This window comes from Spermophilus citellus (genome assembly GCF_964194105.1).
Source record: "Spermophilus citellus genome assembly, chromosome: 17".
NCBI lineage: Eukaryota > Metazoa > Chordata > Mammalia > Rodentia > Sciuridae > Spermophilus > Spermophilus citellus.
This window is the reverse complement of record NC_138199.1, coordinates 10,248,317-10,267,549: the sequence shown is the minus strand read 5'-3', so window position 1 is coordinate 10,267,549 and position 19,233 is coordinate 10,248,317. Positions and strand designations below refer to the sequence as shown.

The following is a 19,233-nucleotide window of genomic DNA, read 5'->3' as shown; positions in this document are numbered from 1 at the left end:
CAGAGGACAGAGGGGAAGGAGTGGAGGGGAGATAGGAAGAGAGAAAGAGAGTTACTGTAGAAAATTTAGAAAGTACTTACAATCAAAAAGAAGAAAATAGTCATCTTGACTTTGTTTTATGTTACTTTCACAGAATACTGGAGAGTGGGAATTTTATAAAGAAAAGATATTTATTTGTCTCAGTTCTGGAGACTAGAAAGTCCAAGATCCAGGGCTCAGGGCCTTTTTGCTGTGCTCATCCCATGGTAGAAGGGGGAAGGGCAAGAAAGCATGCACAAGAGAGCAGAGACTTGAACTGCAGCCTCAAACCCTTTTAAAATTAGCATTGGTCCATTTATGAAGGTGGATGCCTTTTAGTCTCATCACCTCTGAAGGCCTTACTTCTCAATGCAATTGCATTAGGAATTAAGCTTCCAACACATGCTTTCCAGGGAACCTATTCAAACCATAGATCATCCATAACCCAATCAATAATATTCCACCAAGCCAGGCGAGGTCGCACATACTTTTATTCCCAAGGGCTCGGGAGGCTGAGGCAGGAGGAGCACAAATTCAAACCCAGCTTCAGCAAAAGAGAGGTGCTATGCAACTCAGTGAGACCCTGTCTCTAAATAAAATACCAAATAGGGCTGGGGATGTGGCTCAGTGGCTGCTGAGTGCCTCTGAGTTCAATGCCCGGTACCCACACCAACAACAATAATAATAATAATAACCCACCAAATCCTCACCAGCTGGCAGTGTGTCCTAACACCTCCCTAATGGGATATCCCTCCTGTGGTTTCCAGGTGCTGACCCTGGCAAGCAATGAGAGGATTCCTCTTAACCCCACAATGAGGCTCCTCTTTGAGATCAGCCACCTGCGCACGGCCACTCCAGCAACCGTCTCCAGAGCAGGTATGGTCCTGCGGGTAAAGCAGCTCAACTGAGATGGGTACTTTGATCTGGACATTGGGTTTCTCTGGCTCTAAAGGAAGTCAGAAACCTGCTCATCCAAAACTCCAGCCTAGTTCTCAGGACTCATCCACATTCACAAGGGGAAATGGGCACTATAAGACCAGAGTCAGTGGTTTTGTTTATTCAGAAATGTAGCAATGGGAAGGGAAATAGCCTGCAAGCCGGACAAATGTCCACTGCACAGAAGTGTCTCAAATTAGGCTACTTTGAGGCTCATTCTAGCCTCCATGTCAAATCATCATTTCTCAATAAATCCTCATGGAAAATAGCAACATTACCTTCATTTTCCTGTATCTCTGCTAACTAAATTCATTAGCAGAGCCTAGAGGTTAAAAGAACTGATTTGGGGAAATAATCAAATTTAAAGAAATAGAAAGGAGAATGGTAATTGACAGGCCCTGGGCAGGAGGGCACAAGGGAGATTTTGCTGAATGGGTACAAAATTTCAGTTATGCAGGGTGAAGACATTTTGGAAATAATGGATACACTTGTTAACTTAATTGTGGTGATGGTTTCACAGGTGGATTTGGGTGTCCCAAATTCATCAAAATAGTTTGCATTAAATATGTACAGTGTTTATTTATTTATTTGTTCTAATCAGTTATATATGACAGCAGAATGCTCTTCAATTCATTGTACACAAATGGAGCAGAATCTTTCACTTCTCTGGTTGTGCCCCAAATAGAGTCATGCCATTCATTCAATCATACATGTACCTAGGGTAATGATGAATGTCTCATGCCACCATCTTTCCTACCCCCATACCCCCTATTCCCCCTCCTCTTTGCACCCATCCAAAGTTCCTCCACTCATCCCGTGCCCCCTCCCCATTATAGATTAGCATCCACTTATCAGAGAAAATGTTCGGCCTTTGGTTTTGGGGGATTGGCTTACTTCAGTGCACAGTGTTTTGTATATCAGTTATGCCTAAATAAAGTTGTTAAAGTAGTTCATCTGTTTTGTATATCAATTATACCTAAATAAAGCTGTTAAAGTATTTCATCACATAATAATAAAATAAAAACTCATAATAAAAAAAGAGAAACTTTTTGATCTCTACCTCAATATCAGGGTCCCCCTTCAAGAACCTGGATTAAGGTTGGTGAACACAGGTCAGGAGAGTTCTCTCCCACTCTGTTTTAGTGTTGGTTGCAGTAACAAGTGTAATAAATCATCATAAACTTGGTGGCTTCCAAACCGGCATAAATTTATTCTCTCACCTTTCTGCAAGTCAGATATCCAGAACCAAGATCATTGAGACTGCACTTCCTCCAAAGCCGTAGGAGAGCACCCCGTTTGTTTCATCCATCTTCGATTGTCCTTGGCTTATGGTCCCCATAACTCCAAACCTCTGCCTCCCTCATCTGTATTCATCTCTCCTCTTTTATCTCGTATAAAGACACTTGTAAAGGTCCCATCCAGACAATCCAGTGTAACTTCATCACAAGACCTTTAGCTTCATTACATCTATCTGCAAAGGCTCCTTTCCCAAATAAATTCACGGTAACAGGTTCCAGTGGTTAGGATGTGGTCATATCTTTTAGGAGACCATTATTCAATCCACTGCACTCTCCCTCATTATGACAAGTTTTGCTGATCAGTCACAGTTTTCTTTCTTCCCAAGCCTTGACTCGTGTCTTGGGATCCTTCTCCACCCAGCTCTTCCTTCATCTGTCATGGATCAGTTGGCCTTGATCCTCAATAGTAAACACATGTGCCCTCTCTGACCAAGGCCAGGTCTCTGTTCTTTTTATGTCCAGTATCCTACACAATATTTTAAACAGAGACGATAACTCCCTTGGGGAAAGCTTATTTTGACCTGTATGGAATCCTCAGTGCCCAGCATTCTCTTTCCTCCCAGGGATCCTCTACATCAACCCAGCAGACCTGGGATGGAATCCTGCAGTGAGCAGTTGGATTGACCAGAGGGAAATCCAGACAGAGAGAGCCAACCTAACCATTCTGTTTGACAAGTATCTTCCAACCTGTCTGGACACACTCAGAACCAGGTAAGCCCAGAAACAAAGGTAGCACATGAGCCCAGCCGCAGAGAATCCTTGGCTCACAGCTGATGCCCTGCTGATGTTCTGTCCTGATCCCAAAGTCAGAACCCTCCAGGCACAGCAGATGGCAGAGGGGAACACACAGTAGGATGTCCACGGAATGCCTATGGTCAGTTCAGGCAAGATGAGAGGTGACTGAAGAGAAGGAAGGTTTAAAGTGCCTTTCATAAGTGCCACACTGGTGTGTATGTACGAGAAGGAGGCAGGTGGCTGTGATATCAGATGGTAGAACTGAGACTCAAATCCTTCTGCTCACAAGGAAAGCACCTGTCTCTCCTACAAATGATTCTACAGGCCTAGAAGTGAAGATGATGCTGTCAGGGACACATGGGGCCCGCTTTCTGTTTCTGATCCTGGGTATTCACAGTTCAGGAATTGGGTATAATTTATCATTTGACCTGTCCTTCTCCACTGAATACTGGGAGGTCACTTCTGCTCTTATGGTTTTGCAAACGTAAAAGCAACAAACCCTGATCACCTGTGCGAGTCAGCTCTCCATCACTATCAGTTCATACCCAAAGGACTTAAAATCAGCTACTACAATGACGCAGCCACGTCAATGTTTATAGCATCTCAATTCACAATAGCCAAACTATGGAACCAACCAAGGTGTCCTTCAATAGATGAATGGATAAAGAAAAATGTGTGGTATATATATTCAATGGAATATTACTCTGCTTCAAAGAGGAATGAAATTATGGCATTTGCCAGTAAATGGTTGGAGTTGGAAAATATCATGCTAAAGCAAAATAAGCCAATCCCCAAACACCAAAGGCTGAATGAATGTCTTCTCTAATATGCAGATGCTAATTCAAAATAAGATGGGGGACACTAGAGAAGAATAGTGTTACCTTAGATTAGGTGAAGAGAAGTGACAGGAGGGGAGGGGATATGGGGATAGGAAAGTTAGTAGAATAAAACAGACATTATTACATTATGTATATATATGACTGCATGACCAAAATGATTCTGCAACATGTACACTCAGAAAAATGAGAAATTATATCCCATCTATGTATAATAGATCAAAGTGCATAAATGCATTCTACTGTCATGTATAACTGATTAAAATACATTTAAAAATATTGAATTTACCAAAAAAAACCTGAAATAATCAACTTATAAAGAGAAAAGGGTTGTTTTAGCTCACAGTTTTGGAAGTTTCAATCCATGATTAGCTGGCCCCCTTACTTTGAATATGTGGCAGCACATCATGTCAGGAACACATGGCAGAGCAAAAACCACTCATGTCATGGCTGGGAAACAAAAAAGAGGAAGAGAGTAGGGTCCCCTGGTCCCCTTCGAGGGATGCCCCAGTGGTCCAAAGACTTCCTTCGTGGCCTTACATCTTAACATATCTAGCACCTCTCTGGGGACCAAAGCCTTAATTCAGGAGCCTTTAGGGGAAACTCAGGATACAAACTATAGCAGGTACCACCTATCACTCAAATAAGGTTAATGACTCTTAACCAAGAGGATAGTTATTACAGTAAGAATGTTTGATGTGTCAGTATAAAGGGGTTCCCGTGCTTGGAAACCTCTTTCTCTCCCCCTCCACCACCTCTCTCATTTGATAGATTATTCTATGAACATGACACCCATTCCCATAATTCAGCCAAGAAGAGGCATCGGAAGCTAGTGCCCAAGACTCTGAGATCCATAGTTTCTAAAGATTCCAAAGTTTGGGGTCGGGATTATGTTTCCAAGAATTTACAGTCCATCACTCAAATTGATCCCTGCCTCCTTATCCCTGGGCCTGTCAAGCACAGGATAGGATTGTGGCACCAGTTGTCCAGTCACCCACAAATGCAGAGGCAGAGGAAAGGGAAACCCCAGACTTAGATGGCAAGATAAAGGGCCAATCTACTAATCCACCCACATTAGAAGTGACCTTTGTATCAATAAAACTGAATTGTAATCTAGTAGTCGACACAGTGTATTTTTTTAAGAGAGAGAGAGATAGAATTTTTTAATATTTATTTATTTATTTTTAGTTTTCAGCGGACACAGCATCTTTGTTTTTGTATGTGGTGCTGAGGATCGAACCCGAGCCACATGCATGCCAGGCAAGCGTGCTACCTCTTGAGCCACATCCCCAGCCCCAACATAGTGTATTTTTTATATGCTTTTATATTTCAGGGTCAATAATTTTTTTTTCCAAATGTCGGTATCTTTTTCAAGGGTTTGGAAAGCTTTCAGCCCCTGATCACCCATGGACTCTAAAGCCTTGGAGTCTAATGCTTCCCTGGTAACAAGCAAATTCTGACTGGTGGCTATAGTGGGCAAGCAAATGAGCAAGGTCAACAATGGGCTATAACACCAGATTAGGGTAAGGCTTTAGGAAATCAGTCCACCCTTGCTCTTTATCTTTGATTGGGACACTTGTCAATACAGTCTTTAGCAAAAAGTCAGGCTATCCCCACTGTCTGCATTTAAGATGATAGATGCCAAAACTTTTGTGTATTTGCGTATCTGTATGTGTGTGTGTGTGTGTGTGTGCGCACGCGCACATGCATGTGCGTGTGCACCTTGCACATCTGTGCTGGCACATACACAAGCATTTGAACAAGCCTCAAAGATCAACTGTCTTAAGTCTATGCAGACTGGCCCCCCAGTTGTTGAAATCTATGGTTATCAGGGAAGAAGAATAGTTGTCATTCATGGGTGCTCTGGGGTGTTATTTCATTTTTTTCTCGCAGCTCTCTGAAAAGGCTACACATGAGGGAGCAGAGAGAGCTCTGTGATGTGGCAGTTAATAAGTAACAGATGCTTTTACTTCAAGGCCTTACTTCTATTTTATAGAGACACAGTATCCTGATGCTGGTTTTATGCCACCCTGTTAAGACAAGCTGTGCGACGTCAACACATATTAATTATTTTATTAGACAAGGGCTGAGAATAAATTGACCTTACCTTGTTTTTTCATTGTTCCCTCAAAACCATTTTATGTGGTTTGTTCTCCTCCCACCTAGGTTGTCTGGAATCTCATTGGGGACTGTATGGGCTCCTGGTACCCACTATTATGGTGCCTTACCCAACACTGAGCCTGAGATGGTTTCCTTTTATCACCTATTAGAAATATGCATTGGAAAATTGAAGGACAGACCATCAAGGACTAAGTTTTCTCTTTACTCATAACACCTAGAGTATTATATGGTAATAACATTATGGTAAGGATAAGAAGTAGATAGGGCAGAGGGGTGGTAGGGAAAGGGAGGGGGCAGGGGATTAGCAAGGATGGCGGAATGTGATAGACATCATTATCCAAAGTACATGTATGAAGACACGAATTGGTGACAACATACTTTATATACAACCAGAGATATGAAAAATTGTGCTGTGTGTGTGTAATAAGATCGCAATGCATTCCGCTGTCATTTATTTTTTTAAAATCGATTTTAAAAAAGCAGAAAGCTAACCAAAGATTAAAAGAAGAAGAAGAAGAAGACACAAACACAAAACACTGATGAGAAGAACACACTGGACCACTTGCAGGCCCAAGGGTAGTGAGTGACTTCTACAGTGGCAATAGATGATGATGTTCATCTTGTGACACAGACCAATTCCCTGGGCAGCCTGAGAGCATAGACTGTGATAGTGTGGGTTGAGTGTGTGATTCTGTGGTGTACACCCTATGTACACATGCAGGGAGAGAGTACCCAGGGACAGACAGGTTCCTATGTGCAATATGTGTGTGTACATATACACACTCCTGGTTCCTTGGGCATAGGATGTCTTTTGTGCATCTCTTGATATCTGCCTTTCAGTTAAGACCTCCAAAGTCAAGATCTAAAGTACAAATAGAAGACCAGGAGAAAGTCACAGAAGGAACATTTTCAGATAAGGAATTCCATTCAGTTCAGGATTATATAAAAATCATCCTTTCTCCCTGTCCCCTCCACTATCCAGACAAGACTCTGGCCCCAGAAACATGTTCCAGTGTGTTGGAAGAAAACCACTGAGGAAAAGATGTGAAAGAACAGACCTCAAAATTGTTCCCAAAAGTGCCTTTTCAGGTCCTTTTGGACAATGTTTTCCCTATTTTTATTGGTACAGTATAATTATGCATAGTAGTGAGATTTGTTGTTATATATTCATGCATGTCCTTTTTGGCCATTGAAGAAATTAAAAGAAGAGTGAAAAAGTGAGATGTTGACTTGTTTTGTTGCATTCTACTTTCCTCAAAGACTGATAAGGGATGGTCCATGCAAGGAGCAGAAAAGAGAGAGGGACAGGGAATCAGAAGAAAGAAAGATGAGAAATGGAAGCTTCTCAGTCGATTGCCAGGCCATTGCTTCTTTTCAAAAGAAGTTGACCCAAGAAAATAACGGAGGGCTCTCTGCTCTCTCCCTCTCCTTTATTTCCCTTTGGCAGCCCCTCGTAAAATCTCTTTCCATCTCAGGGTCCCATGGTACTGTCAGTACAGTAAAGGTGCAAAATAACCAGGGGTGACAAGCAACTTGTGAAGGCTGAAACAGTGGGGAGCCCTTTATTGCAGGACAGCAGAGGATCACTAGGCAATGCTGAGCTGACGTGGATCTGGGGCGAAAAGTCTGGGCCTCTCAGAACACACACTGAGACCGGATCGGCTGAATTCAAGCTCCCGTTCACCTGCTTCCCGCAGACAAACAGCTGTGACTCAGCACTAATCCATCCGGCTGAAACAACTGGTCAGCCCTTCTCATCCTACGGAGGTAAATGCCTACCGAGCCTGCATAGGTAGTGGCCACAGGTTTGAAACGGGGCTTGGGAGAGACAGTAAGGACCCACCCGTTGCATTGGTCGCCCGGCAAAGGGAAACGAACTGTCGTCATTTGCAAGAGATACCACCATGGCAGAGAACTGACGTCATCAGACTACGGCGGAGGAGATAACTTCATTGAAACCTGCGGCTACAGTGACTTCTTCCCTTCCCTTCTAATACCTTTCCTCCCAAGCATCTAAAAATTTATAGGAGTAAACAGTAACTCATCAGTCAAACAGAACAAGAAGTAACATGAGCAGCTTCAAAAAGCAAGGAAGAAAAGGAGTACAAACAATGCAGGACAGCCTAAATATTCAGGAGGACCTAGAGTCATCAGAAAAATGGACATATAAAGAACTCAAGGAACACCTTAGACAGATGGAATGGAACCTTAAAGAGAATACAAGACAGCAAATTCAAGCAGCGAAAGAACACATTGAGAATGAATTACATAAACACATAAAAGAATAAGTTAAGCATCTTTATCAGGAGATAGAGATTATAAAAAATAATCAAACAATAATTCTAGAAATAAAGGAAACGATAAACCAAATTAAAAACTCAATTGAGAGTACCACTAACAGAGTGGAGCAAGTAGAAGCCAGAACGTCAGATAATGAATACAAAATATATCATCTTGAAAAGAGTCTAGCCAACTCAGAAAGGCTGGCAAAAAATCATGAGAAAAACATCCAAGAGTTATGGGATAACATAAAAAAACCAAACTTACGAGTCATCGGGATAGAAGAAGGTACAGAGATTCAAACCAAAGGAATGAGTAACCTGCTGAATGAAATAATTACAGAAAACTTTCCAGAAATAAAAAAGGAAACAGATATACAAATTGAAGATGCATACAGGACACCGAGCACACAAAATCACAGTAGACCAATGCCAAGACACATTGTTATGAAGATATCCAATATACAGAACAAAGAGAAAATATTAAAAGCTACAAGAGAAAGGAGAAAGATTACATTCAGGGGTAAACCAATAAGGTTCACAACGGATTTTTCATCACAGACACTGAAAGCAAGAAGGTCATGGAACAATATATTTCAAACACTGAAAGACAATGGATGCCAACCAAGAATTCTGTATACAGCAAAATTAAGCTTCAGGTATGACAATGAAATAAAAATATTTCATGATAAACAAAAGTTAAAAGAATTTGCAGCCAGAAAAGCAGCATTGCAAAGCATTTTGAGCAAAACACTACACGAGGAAGAAATGAAAAACAATAACCAAAACCATCAGTAGGAAGTGCCTCGGTAAAGACAGAGGGTGAGGGGAAAGATAATCATGGAGAAACAAACTAAATTTTTTTTTAAAAAAGGATAAATAATCAAACATGGCTGGAAGTACAAACCATATATCAATAGTAACTCTGAATGTTAATGGCTAAAACTCTCCAATAAAGCGACATAGGCTGGTATCATGGATTAAAAAAACAAATCCAACAATATGCTGCCTCCAGGAGACACATCTGATTGGAAAAGACATACACAGGCTGAAGGTGAAAGGATGGGAAAAAATATACCACGCACACGGTCCTCGTAAGTAAGCAGGGGTGTCCATCCTCATATTGAATAAAATTGACTTCAAGACTAAGTTAATCAAAAGGGATAAAGAAGGACATTATATACTGTTAAAAAGAACCATTCACCAACAATACATAACAATTATCAATATTTATGCACCAAATAATGGTGCTGCGACATTCATAAAACAAATTCTCCTCAAGTTCAAGAATCAAATAGACCACAACACAATAATTATGGGTGACTTCAACACACCTGTCTCACCATTGGACAGATCCTCCAAACAAAAGTTGAATAAAGAAACTATAGAACTCAATATCACAATCAATAACCTAGACTTAACTGATATATAGAATATATCAACCATCATCAAATGGATATACTTTTTTCTCAGCAGCACATGGATCCTTCTCAAAAATAGACCATATATTATGCCATAGGGCAACCCTCAGTAAATATAAAGGGGTGGAGATAATACCTTGCATTTTATCTGATCATAATGGAATGAAACTGGAAATCAATGATAAAAGAAGGAAGGAAAAATCCTATATCACATGGAAAATGAAAAATATGTTACTGAATGATCAATGGGTTACAAAAGACATAAAGGAAGAAATCAAAAAATTCTTAGAGATAAATGAAAATACAGACACAACATATCGGAATCTATGGGACACAATGAAAGCAGTTTTAAGAGGAAAATTCATTGCCTGGTGGTCATTCCTCAAAAAAAGAAAAAACCAACAAATAAATGAGCTCACACTTCATCTCAAAGCCCTAGAAAAGGAAGAGCAAAACAACAGCAAATGTAGCAGAAGGCAAGAAATAATTAAAATCAGAGCAGAAATCAATGAAATTGAAACAAAAGAAACTATTGAAAAAATTAACAAAACTAAAAGTTGGTTCTTCGAAAAAATAAACAAGATCAACAGACCTTTAGCCATGCTAACGAAGAGAAGAAGAGAGAGAACTCAAATTACTAACATACGGGATGAAAAAGGCAATATCACAACAGATGCTACAGAAATACAGAAGACAATTAGAAATTATTTTGAAAACCTATATTCCAATAAAATAGAGGATAGTGAAGACATCGATAAATTTCTTAAGTCATATGATTTGCCCAGACTGAGGAGGATACACACAATTTGAACAGACCAATATCAATGGATGAAATTGAAGAAGCCATCAAAAGACTACCAACCAAGAAAAGCCCAGGACCGGATGGGTATACAGCGGAGTTTTACAAAACCTTTAAAGAAGAATTAATACCAATACTTTTCAAGTTATTTCAGGAAATAGAAAAAGAGGGAGCTCTTCCAAATTCATTCTATGAGGCCAACATCACCCTGATTCCGAAACCAGACAAAGACACCTCAAAGAAAGAAAACTACAGACCAATATCTCTAATGAACCTAGATGCAAAAATCCTCAAGAAAATTCTGGCGAATCGAATACAAAAACACATCAAAAAAATTGTGCACCATGATCAAGTAGGATTCATCCCTGGGATGCAAGGATGGTTCAATATACGGAAATCAATAAATGTTATTCACCACATCAATTGACTTAAAGATAAGAACCATATGATCATCTCGATAGACGCAGAGAAAGCATTCGACAAAGTACAGCGTCCCTTTATGTTCAAAACATTAGAAAAACTAGGGATAACAGGAACTTACCTTGACATTGTAAAAGCTATCTATGCTAAGCCTCAGGCTAGCATCAATCTGAATGGACAAAAATTGAAGGCATTCCCTCTAAAATCTGGAGCAAAACAGGGATGCCCTCTATCACCACTTCTATTCAATATAGTTCTCGAAACACTGGCCAGAGCAATTAGACAGACGAAAGAAATTAAAGGCATAAAAATAGGAAAAGAAGAACTTAAATTATCACTATTTGCGGATGACATGATTCTATACCTAGAAGACCCAAAAGGGTCTACAAAGAAACTACTACAACTAATAAATGAATTCAGCAAAGTGGCAGGATATAAAATCAACACGCATAAATCAAAGGCATTTCTGTATATCAGTGACAAAACTTCTGAAACGGAAATGAGGAAAAACACTCCATTCACAATATCCTCAAAAAAAATAAAATACTTGGGAATCAACCTAACAAAAGAGGTGAAAGATTTATACAATGAAAACTACAGAACCCTAAAAAGAGAAGTAGAAGAAGATATTAGAAGATGGAAAAATATACCCTGTTCATGGATAGGCAGAACTAACATTATCAAAATGGCGATATTACCAAAAGTTCTCTATAGGTTTAATGCAATGCCAATCAAAATCCCAGTGGCATTTCTTGTAGAAATAGAGAAAGCAATCATGAAATTCAAATGGAAAAATAAAAGACCCAGAATAGCAAAAGCAATTCTAAGCAGGAAGTGTGAATTGGGCGGTATAGTGATACCGGATTTCAAACTATATTACAGAGCAATAGTGACAAAAACAGCATGGTACTGGTACCGAAACAGGCAGGTGGACCAATGGTATAGAATAGAGGACACAGAGACTAATCCACAAAGTTACAACTATCTTATATTTGATAAAGGGGCTAAAAGCATGCAATGGAGGAAGGATAGCATCTTCAACAAATGGTGTTGGGAAAACTGGAAATCCATATGCAACAAAATGAAACTGAATCCCTTTCTCTCGCCATGCACAAAAGTTAACTCAAAATGTATCAAGGAACTAGATATCAAATCAGAGACTCTGTGTCTGATAGAAGAAAAAGTTGGCTCCGATCTACATATTGTGGGGTCGGGCTCCAAATTCCTTAATAGGACACCCATAGCACAAGAGTTAATAACAAGAATCAACAAATGGGACTTACTTAAACTAAAAAGTTTTTTCTCAGCAAGAGAAACAATAAGAGAGGTAATTAGGGAGCCTACATCCTGGGAACAAATTTTTACTCCTCACACTTCAGATAGAGCCCTAATATCCAGAGTATACAAAGAACTCAAAAAATTAGACAATAAGATAACAAATAACCCAATCAACAAATGGGCCAAGGACCTGAACAGACACTTCTCAGAGGAGGATATACAATCAATCAACAAGTACATGAAAAAATGCTCACCATCTCTAGCAGTCAGAGAAATGCAAATCAAAACCACCCTAAGATACCATCTCACTCCAGTAAGATTGGCAGCCACTATGAAGTCAAACAACAACAAGTGCTGGCGAGGATGTGGAGAAAAGGGTACACTTGTACATTGCTAGTGGGACTGCAAATTGGTGTGGCCAATTTGGAAAGCAGTTTGGAGATTCCTGGGAAATCTGGGAATGGAACCACCATTTGACCCTGCTATTGCCCTTCTCGGACTATTCCCTAAAGACCTTAAAAGAGCATGCTACAGGGATACTGCCACATCGATGTTCATAGCAGCACAATTCACAATAGCTAGACTGTGGAACCAACCCAGATGCCCTTCAATAGATGAATGGATAAAAAAAATGTGGCATTTATACACCATGGAGTATTATGCAGCACTAAAAAATGACAAAATCATGGAATTTGCAAGGAAATGGATGGCACTAGAGCAGATTATGCTTAGTGAAGCTAGCCAATCCCTAAAAAACAAATACCAAATGTCTTCTTTGATATAATGAGAGCAACAATGAACAGAGTAGGAAGGAAGAGCAGGAAGAAAAGATTAACTTTAAACAGACACATGAGATGGGAGGGAAAGAGAGAGAAAAGGGAAATTGCATGGAAATGAAGGGAGACCCTCATTGCTATACAAAATTACATATAAGAGGTTGTGAGGGGAATGGGAAAATAAACAAGGAGAGAAATGAATTACAGTAGATGGGGTAGAGAGAGAAGATGGGAGGGAAGGGGAGGGGGGATAGTAGGGGATAGGAAAGGTAGCAGAATACAACAGTTACTAATAGGGCATTATGTAAAATTGTGGATGTGTAACCGACATGATTCTGCAATCTGCCTTTGGGGTAAAATTGGGGGTTCATAACCCACTTCAATCTAATGTATGAAATATGATATGTCAAGAGCTTTGTAATGTTGTGAACAACCAATAAAAAAAATAGTCGAAGGGTTGAAAATTTTGAAACTAAAAAAAAAGAAATTTTATATTTTTTAAAAATAAAATAATTGGCAAGAAAAAAAAAAGAAAAGAACGGAGGACAGTAAGGCTTGTGTAACATCAAGGTCCTCTGTAACCCCAAAGAACTTGACCAGTCCTGAGTCCCCTGAAGCCAAGGGGATTCCATAGTTGTCCAATGGCTCTTCTAGAATGGAACATCCATAGTGTTTAAGAACGTGTCCTGGTCTTTTTTCACAGATTTAAGAAGATAATTCCAGTCCCAGAGCAGAGCATGGTTCAGATGGTGTGCTACCTTCTCGAATGCCTCCTGACCAAGGAGGACATCCCTGCAGACTGCCCCAAGGAAACCTACGAGCTTTATTTTGTGTTTGCTGCCATCTGGGCTTTCGGTGGAGCAATGGTTCAAGATCAGGTAAGAGGATGAACTGAGGTTAACCTTCACGTGGAAATGTGCAGCGGCAAAATCAGACCCTCCATCCAGAGTTGGAAGACAGGAAAGTTTCACGTTGGAATGAACAGAAAAACATTAGACTCTAGTTAATTCCCATCTGCTCTGCTGCCAAAGATGTCAGTAACCGGTACAAAAGCCTTCAGGGGTGAGCCAGACAAGGCTGTGGTGTGTTCGGAGCTGTTGCCTTCTGAGTTAGTGAATGTACCTCTGCTTTTGTGGAAAGGTGTACAGTGTTGGAGTCTGAACAACTTCTGGAATATGTATACAACTTTGCCAGGTGATGGGTGTTTTATAGAGAGAGAGGTGGAAGGATGCCGTGCTATAGGAACTCCAGTGGAGGGAATATCTTCAGCATTCTAAACATCTTCCAGAGGATGCACTGCTCTGTATCAGATCAGGGCTCACCAGCATGACCCCACAGCCTCAAAACACAGGGCTGTCCAAGGAAGGCTAGACCAAATATTAATTGGCATCTAGGAGTGAAAAACCAAAGCAGTATTTAGCTCATGGTGTTTATTGCTGTAACCTCAAGCTGTTTGGGGACAGGGATGTGGGCTTAGAACATCTTGACATCCTATCTCCTAATCCTTCCTGCGTTTCAACCTTTTTTCTTCACCTATAAATAATCTAGAGCCATAGCACCTTGAATGCACCTGATCCTGTCTTTATTTATAAATAAAACATATTTTACCTAGAAACAACATCTTCAAGATTCTGCAGACAAATCTCTTAAAATTGACTCTAGCTGCCATGTAATATCATATAGAGGATAAGAAAGTGGACTCTGTTAGCAAATTTTTAAGTATACAATGGGCATGGTGATGCTCACTTGTAATCCCAGCGGCTGGGGAGGCAGGAGATTGCAAATTCAAAGCCAGCCTCAGCAACTTGGTGAGGCCCTAAGCAACTTAGCAAGAGTCTGTCTCTAAATAAAATATTTGTAAGAATGGCTGGGGATGTGGTTCAGTGGTTAGGCACCCCTGGATTTAATCCTCAGTAGCCCCCCCCCGCAAAAAAAAGTATACAATAAGTTATTGTTAACGATAAGGACCCCTCTGTACATAAGAGTCATTTATCTTAAACTTAGTCATCCTGCATGATTGAAATTTTGTACCCACTGACCAATACCTTTCATTTCCCCTAACCCCCAGCTCCTGGCTGCCATGATTCCATTCTCTGCCTCAGAGTTTGACTATTTTAGATTCATCATATACATGGTGTCAGGTGGTATTTGTCTTTCTGTGTCTGGCTTATTTCACAGAGCATGATGTCTCCTAGGTTAGTCCATGTCACCTCAAATAGAAGGCTTTCCTTCTTCTCTAGAAAAAAACTGTGAAGACTGTAGATTTTTTTTGGTAGACTTATCATAAACAATAACAAAATCAACAATAATAAATAAAGCTGGAGAAAATTTGAAGATGATGGTAGGTTTATGCATTATTGTGGTAATGGTTTCACGATTGTATACTCATCTCCAAACTCATCAAGTTGCATGCATTAAATATGTAATGTCTTTTGTTTATCAATCATACCACAATAAAGTGGTTTTAAAAAACAACCTAAACACACACACACACACACACACACACACAAACCCATAACAAAACAGAACAAAAAACCACCATGGACTATGGCTTTGAATTGTTACTCTGCCACTATTACCTGGGAAACCAGGGGCAGGAAATTTAGCCTCTCCCTACTTTATTCTTCCCATGTGTCCAAAGGATGAGGACAAGGTAGCCCTTTTCTAGGATGATGGTGAGGATTAAGTGAATGCATGCTGTTCTAATCACCCAACAGGAACACGTGCAAAGCTCTTAGAACAGAGCTGGCATGCATATGTGCTTATTGCTAATATTCTCCTCACATAAATATTCATTTTTATAGTAAGTGTCTGGTGCCTCTCTCTCTCAACAGGGGATCAGACCAAGTTGCAGTTTTTGGAAAGTTATGATTTTTCCCTTCTGGTCTGGGTTGATTGTGAGGCTCTTTCAAAGAAAGGCAAAAAAAAAAAAAAGTTTCAGCCTTGCAAGGCAAAGTTATGTTTGAGAAATTCAAAAGGGAAATAAGCTGGGACCAAAAGAATTATCAATTAACTTCTTTTGCCTTTTTACAAGCTCTGGTTCTAATACTCACCCCACTGCCCATCATTCCCTAATGTGTCCTTTAGAAAGCAGTTATCATAGTGTCTCCAGAAGTGTACCTTTCCCCCTCTGCTCCCCTGAGCCAGATGCCCTGGGAGCAGAAAGGGAAATCTCGAAGGGAACAAGGATGCACGAACCAGGAGTTCGATATCTGAGAATTTTGTGCAGAATTTTCTGCAGTCTTTGCAGCTTCTCCGTTGACAGCTTTACATTCCCCTTAGAGCAAGGAGGTGAAGGGTCCAGCAGAATGAATGAGACTTGGCTGAACATCACAGGGATCTCGAATGCATAGCTTATTGCTTCCCATCAAATTCAGTCTCCAACCTTTCAGTTGATGAAATGTCAGACAGCAACCAGGCTTCTCTTCCATATTGGTACCAACCAGGCAGCGGGGTAGCAGGGTGAAGAGACTTGGTCCATTTTCCCATCTCTGTATTGAAAACTTTGAATCCATTCCACTGCTTTTAAAAGCCTAGGAGAAAGCATCCCCCCCACCACCACCCGTTTTCTGGGCTCTGGAACACTTGGAGCTGCAGGCAGCCATGTTGGCACCTAGGGAAAGGACACAGGAGAAAGCTTTTAGCAGCAGGGAATGTTCAAGCCCCCTGCACAATCTGCATTAAAGCAAAACATCAAAAATAATGCTGAAAACCAGAGTTAGGAAATTGGCCAAAATATTGGCATCAGGAACACCAATGGTGCTTACAGTTTAAAAGTTGTGATTAAAGCAAGGTGGAAAGACAGAAGAGAACTGCCACTCAGCAAAAGAATTATTAAAAAAAAAAAAAAAGAACACTATCCTGGCTAAGTACTTTGCAACAGCCATATAAAATGAACTCCCGGAGGCATATGGTAGACGGAGCACCAGATTGGGAGACTGAAAACCTGGGTTTGATTCCCAATTCTGCCTTTAAATAGAAAACTGGGATAATTTTAATTAGCCAGCATAATTCAGAGCATAATGAGGATCAAATGGGTTGAAATTGGTCCTCAAACTGTCCGATAGCGTACCAGTGAAGGCTTAGCATCATCCAGGTTAAAAGGGAGAAGAAAGCTGGGCTTGGTCGTGCACACCTGCAATCCCAGCCACTCGGTGGCTGAGGCAGGAGGATCACAAGTTCAAGGTGACAATTTAGCAAGACTCTGTCTCAAAATAAAAAAATAGAAGGGCTGAAGATGTAGCTCAGTGGTAGAAGGGCCCCGGATTCCATCCTTAGTACTGTGATGTAAACACACACACACACACACACACACACACACACACACACGATGGGGAATTCAAGAGGAGTCCCTAACATCCATTGCTGGGGGGACAGGGAAGCCCATAGAGATGAATTGAGAAAGAACCATTGACCAACCTAGGTGTCCATCAAGGGATGAATGGATAAATAAAATGGGGTTCATATGCACAATGGAGTTTGTTCAGCCTTAAAGAAGAATTAAATTATGTCATCTGCAGGAAAATGGATGGAATTTGGGAGCATTATGTTAAGCAAAATAAGCCAAACTCAGAAAGTCGAGGGTGGAATGAAGGGGCAGGGGCAGGGGGGAAGAATCTCATGAAAACTGAAGGGAGATCAGTAGAGTGGAGGAAAGGCACCAGAGAGAGGAAGGAGGGAGGGAAAGCGGAAATACTGCGCAACGATACTGGCCAAATTATATTATTATATTGTTTGTATGTATGAACATATAATAACAAACCACACCATTACATATAGCCTAATGCACCAATAAAAAAATATGGAAAAAGAAAAGAGAAAGAACCATTGGATCTGCTCAGCAATCACCACCTGTCTTTAAAGGGTCCACTTTTAGCAGAAACTGAGGTCAAGTGCCAGATTACAGGAGGGTTAGATGATGATAGTGTGGCCCAGCTAACAGCTTGCTTGAGAAGCTGACCAGGTCGCTCAAGGTGGACTCAAGAGTGAGGAAAGGAACATAATTTCATATCCTGTCTCTTTCCAGAAGTTCACAATCTCCTTGTAAACCTAAAATCAGCTTTTCATAGGAAGGTCTACAATGGAGGTTTTTCCCTAGGCTTCTGCTTAGAGAGAACAATATTAGCAAACTACAGTGTCCCCTTCATCTGAGTTAAAATCACAATCAGAACAGCAAATAAATCTGTCCATACCTAAGGGCCTATTTCCATTCTCATTTTAAAGCAAAAGAATTCAATCCTACTTCATTAACAGACAGTAAAAATGAGGAGGACCCCCTTCGTCAGAGTCCAGATTTCCTCCCATGGACCCAGCTCCCTGGTCTGTCCAGCCTTTGACCCCTTTGTCTTGTCCTCTGTATATATTTCCTACAATGCCCAATCTGGGCCTCTTTCTTTTGTGGGATTTTTCTTATGTCTCCATGTTTTAAGGGTGGGTTTGCTCTCCTAGAGGATTTTCAGGGGCAGTGGGAATAGGGTGTGTGTGTGTGTGTGTGTGTGTGTGTGTGTGTGTGTGTGTGTGTGTTTCAGCTTAGAGATGATAGGACAATTGGATCACACAGATCTATCTTTTAGGGTTCATCATCTATATTAAGACATGTGGATTATATGCCTCTACCTATTCCTTCTGCCACCCCCTACTCCCCCACTCCAAAAAAAAAAAAAAAAAAACAGTATAGCCTTATCTCCCTGGTTGCTCCTAGATTCCAGAATTTTAGCTCTGGAAAGAATCGGACAGATTGTCTTCTGTAAGACCCTTATTTTATAGTTGAGGAAACTGAGGCACAGAAAATGGTGTCCTGCAGTTACATACCCAGCTCCCTTCCTGAGACCTCTTCTTGCTCCCCTGCACTGTGCGCCCAAAGTGTCAGCAGTCACCTCTGATGGCCATCCTGAAAATTGCTCAGTCTCCGGGGTCTAGAAAAATGGGAGCCAGTCTCTGTCTTCAGGAGCCCTTGGTATCTGCTTGCCTTCCTGTGGCCAAAGGTGCCCACTCTTTTCTGTGTTCTTACACCTTCCTTCCTCTGTACTCTTGGATGACTAGAACAAGTGCCGGTGCCAGAATGGCTCAGCAACATGGTCACGCAAGGGCACTTGTACACATTTATCTTAGCCCATTTTCTATTGCTATAAGTGAATGCCACAGGCTAGGTAAGTTATAAAGAATAGACATTTATTTAGCTCACAGTTCTGGAGCCTGGGAAGTCCACAAGCATGCTAGCATTAGTGAGGGCCCTGGCATCGGTGAGGGCCTTCCTGTTACATCGTAGCATGGCACAGGGCACCATGTGGCAAGACAGAAAGAGTATGCTAGCTTG

The 19,233-nt window shown here is 40.8% G+C and overlaps 1 protein-coding gene across 2 annotated transcripts in view; it reads left to right on the top strand.

The window, feature by feature from the left end:
• Positions 1-19,233, top strand: part of DNAH9 (dynein axonemal heavy chain 9) — a gene marked incomplete at both ends in the record, with an annotated part of 338,928 nt that overhangs the window by 146,962 nt on the left and 172,733 nt on the right. For both annotated transcript variants that reach the window (XM_081272229.1, XM_081272228.1), the window contains 3 exons: positions 786-894; positions 2,816-2,963; positions 13,621-13,795. In XM_081272229.1, the coding sequence (XP_081128355.1) occupies positions 786-894; positions 2,816-2,963; positions 13,621-13,795 (432 nt within the window). The remainder of the gene's footprint in view (positions 1-785; positions 895-2,815; positions 2,964-13,620; positions 13,796-19,233) is intronic.